A 6,914-nucleotide genomic window follows, 5' to 3' on the forward strand; every position below is an offset into this window, starting at 1 on the left:
AGATCGGGAGAGACAGACAGACAGAGAGAGCGAGAGAGAGAGAGAGAGAGGACAGAGAAAGAGATAGGGAGAGACAGACAGAGAGAGCGAGAGACAGAGAAAGAGATAGGGAGAGAGAGAAAGAGACAGAAAGGCAGAGTGAGAGAGAGAGATCAGAAGAACAAAGAGAGAGACAAAGAGGGAGACAGAGAGGGAGAGATACACAGAGAGAGAGATACAGACAGACAGACAGACATGGGGAGACAGAGAGAGACAGAGATACAGAGACAGAGAGAGAGAGAGACAGACAGAGAGAGAGAGATAGGGAGAGAGAGAGAGAGAAAGAGACAGAGAGAGAGAGAGATCAGAAGAACAAAGAGAGAGACAGAAAGAAAGAGGGAGAGAGAGAGAAAGAGACAGAGTCAGAGAGACAGAGAGAGAGAGATACAGAGAGAGAGAGATACAGAGAGACAGACAGAGAGAGAGAGAGAGAGACAGAGAAAGAGATAGGGAGAGAGAGAGAAAGAGGGGGAGAGAGAGAGAGAAAGAGAGGCAGAGAGAGAAAGAGACAGAAAGGCAGAGAGAGAGAGAGACAGTGAGAGTGGGAGAGAGAGACAGAGAGAGAGAGAGACATGGGACGACAGAGAGAGAGAGATACAGAGAGAGAGATACAGACAGACAGACAGAGAAAAAGAGAGAGAGAGAGACATGGGGAGACAGAGTGAGAGAGACAGCCAGAGAGAGACAGAGACAGGGGGAGACAGACAGAGAGATACACAGAGAGAGAGAGACAGACAGACAGAGAGAGGGAGACAGAGAGAGATAAAGAAAGAGACAGAGAGAAAGAGACAGCGGGGGAGAGAGAGAGAGAAACAGAGTGTGAAAGGGACAGAGAGAAATAAAGAGAGACAGAGCGATCAGAAGAACAGAGACAGAGAGGGAGAGACAGAGAGAAAGAGAGAGAGAAAAACAGAGTGAAGGAAACGGAGAGAGACAGAGAGAGAGAGAGATCAGAAGAACAGAGAGGGAGAGAAATAGAGAGAAAGTGAGAGACAGAAAGAGACAAAGAGGGAGAGAGAGAACGAGACAGAAAGGCAGAGTGAGAGAGAGAGAGAGACAGTGAGAGCGGGAGAGAGAGAAAGAGAGAGAGGGAGACAGGGAGAGAGAGACACACAGGGAGAGAGAGAGATAGAGACAGAGAAAGAGAGAGTGTGAGACATAGGGAGAAAGAGAAACAGACAGAGAGAGAGAAAGAGAGAGACAGACGGACAGAGAGAGAAAGAGAGAGAGACAGATGGACAGAGAGGGAGAGCGAAAAACAGTGTGAGACAGAGAAATGGAGAGAGAGTGAGATCAGAACAGAGAGAGCGAGTCAGAGAGAGCAAAAGAGAGAGACAGGGAGCAAGAGAGAGACAGACAGACGGACAGAGAGAAATGGAGAGAGAGAGTGAAAAAGAGATAGAGAGAGATCAGAAGAACAGAGTGAGAGAGAAATAGAGACAGAGAGGGAGAGAAATAGGGACAGAGAGAGAGCGAGAGAGTCATAGTGAGAGGAGAGCGAGAGTCAGAGAGAGAGTGTGAGAGAGATAGAAAGAGTGTGAGAGAGAGAGAGAGACAAAGAGACAGAGAGACAAAGAGAGAGTGAAGGAGACAGAGAGATCAGAAGAACAGAGAGAGAGAGAGAGAGAAAGAGACAGAGGGGGGGAGAGAGAGAGAAACAGAGTGTGAAAGGGACAGAGAGAGAAATAAAGAGAGAGAGACCGAGCAATCAGAAGAACAGAGAGAGGGAGTCAAAGAGAAAGAGACAGAGAGAGAGAGATCAGAAGAACAGAGAGGGAGACAGAGAGACAGAGAGAAAAATAGAGATGGAGAGAGAGACAGAGAGAAATAGAGAGAGACAGGGAGGGAGGGGGAGAGACAGAGGGAGGCAGAGAAATAGAGAGTGAAACATAGAGAGGAAGAGAGAGATAGAAATTGAAAAATAGACAGAGAGAGAGATAGAAACAGAGAAATAGACAGAGAGCGAGAGAGAGAGAAATGGAGAGCGAGAGAGAGAGAAACAGTGAAAGAGAGAGAGAGAGAGAACAGAGAGAGAGGGAGAGAAATAGAGAGGGGGAAAAAAGAGAGAAAGAGAGAGGGAAAGAAACAGGGAAAGAGAGAGAGAGAGAAAAAGACAGGGAGAGAGAGAGAAACAAACAGGGAGAGAGAGAGAGAGAAAGGGAAACAGGGAGAGAGAGGGAGAGAAACAGGGAGAGAGGAACAGAGAGGGAGAGAAACAGAGAAAGAGAGAGAGAAACAGAGAGAGAGAAAAACAGAGAAAATAGAGAGAGAGAGAAACAGAGTGAGAAAGAAACAGAGAGAGAAAGAGCAGGAGAGGGCGAGAAATAGAGGGAGAGACAGGGAGGGAAACAGAGAGAGAGAGAGAGAAACAGAGAGAGGAACAAAGAGAGAGGGAGAGAAACAGAGTGCGAATAAAAGAGAAACAGAGAGAGAGAAACAGAGAGGAAAAGAGAGAGAGAAAAAGAGTGAAAGAGAGAGAGAACAGAGAGCGAGGGAGAGAAACAGAGAGAGTGAAAAACAGAGAGAAACAGACAAAGAAACAGAGAGGGAAAGAGAGAGAGAGAGAAAAAGACAGAAGGAGGGAGAGAAACAAAGGGGGAGAGAAAGAGAAACAAACAGAGAGAGAGAGGGGGAAAGAGGGGGAGAGAAACAGAGAGAGAGGGAGAGAGAAACAGAAAGAGAGAGTGCAGCAGAGTGAAAGCGAGCGAGAGAGAAAAGGGTGAAAGCGAGAGAGAGAAACAGTGAAAGTGAGAAAAAGAAACAGAGAGAGAGGAAGAGAAAAAGAGAGAAACAGAGTGATAGGGAAACAGAGAGAGGAGAGAAAAAGAAACTAAGAGAGAGGGAAACAGAGAGAGAAACAAACAAAGAGAGACAGAAAGAGAGAAATAGAGGGAGAGAGGGAAAGAAACAGAGAGAGAGGGAAACAGTGAGGGAGAGAAACGAACAGAAAGAGAGAGAGAAACAGAGAGAGAGAAACAAACAGAGAGAAAGAGCGAGAGAAACAGAGAGGGGGAGAGATACAGAGAGAGGGAGACAGAGAGAGAGAGAGAGAAATAGAGAGAGACAGACAGACAGAGAGAAATAGAGAGAGAGGGAAACAGAGAGTGAAAAAGAAGCAGAGAGAGAAGAACAAACAGAGAAAGAAACAGAGAGAGAGAGGGAGAGAAACAGAGAGAGAGAGGGAGAGAAACAGAGCATGAGAGAGAGAAACAGTAAAAGAGAGGGAAAGAAACAGAGAGAGAGAAACAAACAGATAGCAAGAGGGAGAGAAACAAAGAGAGAGAGAGAAACAGAGAGAGATCGAGAGAGGGAAACAGAGAGAGAGACAGAGTAACAGAAAGAGAAACAGAGAAACAAAGAGAGAAAGAAACAGAGAGAGAGGGAGAGAAACAGAGTGAGAGAGAGAAAAAGAAACAGAGAGTGCGAGAGAGAGAAACAAACAGTGAGAGAAAGAAACAGAAAGAGAAAGGGGGGAGAAATAGAGAGAGAGAAGGAAACAAGAGAGAGAGAGAAAAAGAAACAGAGAGAGAGAGAGAAAAAGAGAGAAAGAAACAAAGAGAGAGAAATAGAGAGAGAGAGTAACAGAGAAAATAGAGAGAGAGAGAGAGGGAAACAGAGAGAGATAGACAGAGAGAGAGAGAGAAACAGAGAGAGAGAGGGAAACAGAGAGAGAGAGAGAGAAAAAGAAACAGAGGGAAAGAGAAACAAACAGAGAGAGAAAGAAAGAGAAAAAGAGAGGGGGGAGAGAAACAGAGAGAGAGAGGGAGAGAAACAGAGCAAGAGAGACAGAAACATTGAAAGAGAGGGAAAGAAACATAGAGAGAGAGAAACAGAGAGGGAGAAACAGAGAGAGAGAGAAACAAACAGAGAGCGTGAGGGAGAGAAACAGAGAGAGAGAGGCATAGAGATCGAGAGAGGGAGACAGGGGGAGAGAGAAAAACAGAGAAAACAGAGAGAGAGAGGGAAACAGAGAGGGAGAGAAACAGAGAGAGGGAGCGAAACAGAAAGAGAGAGGGAGAGAAACAGTGAAAGAGAGAGAGAAAAACAGTTAGAGAGAGCGAACAGAGAGAGAGGGAGAGAAACAGAGAGAGAGAAAGAAACAAAGAGAGAGAGAGAGAAAGACAGAGAGACGGAGAGAAACAAAGGGGGGGAGAGAGAGGGAGAGAGAAAGAGAGAGTGCAGCAGAGTGAAAGCGAGAGAGAGAGAAAAGGGTGAAAGCGAGAGAGAGAAACAGTGAAAGTGAGAAAAAGAAACAGAGAGGAAGAGAAAAAGAGAGAAACAGAGTGATAGGGAAACAGAGAGAGGAGAGAAAAAGAAACTAAGAGAGAGGGAAACAGAGAGAGAAACAAACAAGGAGAGACAGAAAGAGAGAAATAGAGGGAGAGAGGGAAAGAAACAGAGAGAGAGGGAAACAGTGAGGGAGAGAAACAAACAGAAAGAGAGAGAGAAACAGAGGGAGAGAGAAACAAACAGAGAGAGAAAGAGCGAGAGAAACAGAGAGGGAGAGAGATACAGAGAGAGAGAAATAGAGAGAGACAGACAGACAGAGAGAAACAGAGAAAATAGAGAGAGGGAAACAGAGAGAAAAAGAAGCAGAGAGAGAAGAACAAACAGAGAAAGAAACAGAGAGAGAGGGGGAGAGAAACAGAGCAAGAGAGAGAGAAACAGTGAAAGAGAGGGAAAGAAACAGAGAGAGAGAGAAACAAACAGATAGCAAGAGGGAGAGAAACAAACAGAGAGAGAGAGAAACAGAGAGAGAGACCCAGAGAGAGATCGAGAGAGGGAAACAGAGAGAGAGAGACAGAGTAACAGAAAGAGAAACAGAGAAAACAGAGACAGAGAGAAACAAAGAGAGAGAGAAACAGAGAGAGAGGGGGAGAGAAACAGAGCAAGAGAGACAGAAACATTGAAAGAGAGGGAGAAACAGAGAGAGAGAGACATAGAGAGCGAGAGATCGAGAGAGGGAGACAGGGGGAGAGAGAGAAAACAGAGAAACAGAGAGAGGGAGAGAAACAGAGAGAGAGAGAGAAACAGAAAGAGAGAGGGAGAGAAACAGAAAGAGAGAGGGAGAGAAACAGAGTGAAAGAGAGAGAGAAACACTTAGAGAGAACGAAAAGAGAGAAAAGGAGAGAAACAGAGAGAGAAAGAAACAAAGAGAAAGAGGGAAAGAGAGAGAGAGGGAGAAAGACAGAGGGATGGAGAGAAACAAAGGGGGGGAGAGAGAGAGAGGGAACAGAGTGAGAGACAAAGGGAGAAAAACAGGGAGAGAGGGAGAGAAACAGAGAGAGGAACAAAGAGAGAGAGAGAAACAGAGTGAAAAAGAGAGAGGGAGAGAAACAGAGAGTGCGAAAAAAAGAGAAACAGAGAGAGAGGGAGAGAAATAGAGAGAGAGAGAGAGAGAGAGAGAAATAGAGAGAGAGAGAGGGAGAGAAACAAAGAGAGAGAGAGAACAGAGAGAGCGAAAAAAAGAGAAACAGAGAGAGAGAGGAACAGAGAGAGAGAAAAAGAGAGCGAAAGATACAGAAAGAGGGAGAGAAATAGAGAGAGGGACAGAAACAGAGAAGGAGAGAGAGAAACAGAGAGAGAGCAATAGAGGGAGAGAGAGGGAGAGAGAGACACAAACTGGGAGAGAGAGGGAGAGAAACAGACAGAGGGGGAGAGAAACAAAGAGAGAGAGAGAAACAGTGAAAGAGAGAGAGGGAGAGAAACAGAGAGAGCGTAAAAAAGAGAAACAGAGAGAGAAAGAAACAGAGGGAAAGAGAGAGAGAGAAAAAGACAGAGAGAGAGAGAGAGGGAAACAGAGAAAGAGAGAGTGCAACAGAGTGAAAGCGAGAGAGAGAAAAGGGTGAAAGCGAGAGAGAGAAACAGTGAAAGCGAGAAAAAGAAACAGAGAGGAAGAGAAAAAGAGAGAAACAGAGTGATAGGGAAACAGAGAGAGAGAAAAAGAAACTGAGAGAGAGGGAAACAGAGAGAGAAACAAACAAAGAGAAACAGAAAGAGAGAAATAGAGGGAAAGGGAGAGAGGGAAAGAAACAGAGAGAGAGGGAAACAGTGAGGGAGAGAAACAAACAGAAAGAGAGAGAGAAACAGAGGGAGAGGTAGAGAGAAACAAACAGAGAGAGAGAAACAGAGGGAGAGAGAGAGAGAAATAGAGAGAGACAGACAGACAGAGAGAAACAGAGAGAGAGGGAAACAGAGAGAAAAAGAAGCAGAGAGAGAAGAACAAACAGAGAAAGAAACAAAGAGAGAGGGGGAGAGAGGGAGAGAAACAGAGCAAGAGAGAGAGAAACAGTAAAAGAGAGGGAAAGAAACAGAGAGAGAGAGAGAGAAACAAACAGATAGCAAGAGGGAGAGAAACAAACAGAGAGAGAGAGATCGAGAGAGGGAAACAGAGGGAGAGAGACAGAGAAACAGAAAGAGAAACAGAGAGAGAGAGAAAAACAGAGAAAACAGAGACAGAGAGAAACAAAGAGAGAGAGAAACAGAGAGAGAGGGGGAGAGGGAGAGAAACAGAGTGAGAGGGAGAGAAACAGAGAGAAATAGAGAGAGAGAGGGAAACAGAGAGAGAGAGAGAAAAAGAAACAGAGCGAGAGAGAGAGAAACAAACAGTGAGGGAAAGAGAGAGGGGGAGAGAAATAGAGAGAGAGAGAGATTAAAAGAGAGAGAGAGGGAGAGAAACAGAGAGAGAGAGAGAGAAACAGAGAGAAATAGAGAGAGAGAGAAAGAGAAATAGAGAGAGAGAGAAAAAGAAACAGAGAGCGAGAGAGAAAGAGAGAGAGAAACAAACAGTGAGAGAAAGAAACAGAAAGAGAGAGGGGGCGAGAAATAGAGAGAGAAGGAAACAGAGAGAAAGAAAAAGAAACAGAGAGAGAGAG

At 45.2% G+C, this 6,914-nt stretch overlaps 1 protein-coding gene across 1 annotated transcript; it reads left to right on the plus strand.

The window, feature by feature from the left end:
• Window positions 1–677: 677 nt before the first annotated feature.
• LOC137364671 (octapeptide-repeat protein T2-like) lies at window positions 678–5,846 on the plus strand (the record flags this gene model as incomplete). Its single annotated transcript, XM_068027732.1, has 3 exons — window positions 678–700; window positions 2,466–2,496; window positions 5,739–5,846. Coding segments are annotated over 3 exons (162 nt in total), but the record flags the coding sequence as incomplete, so codon positions are not given.
• Between the last annotated feature and the right edge of the window lie 1,068 nt (window positions 5,847–6,914).

Source organism: Heterodontus francisci, unplaced genomic scaffold (assembly GCF_036365525.1).
Source record: "Heterodontus francisci isolate sHetFra1 unplaced genomic scaffold, sHetFra1.hap1 HAP1_SCAFFOLD_1564, whole genome shotgun sequence".
Classification (NCBI taxonomy): domain Eukaryota; kingdom Metazoa; phylum Chordata; class Chondrichthyes; order Heterodontiformes; family Heterodontidae; genus Heterodontus; species Heterodontus francisci.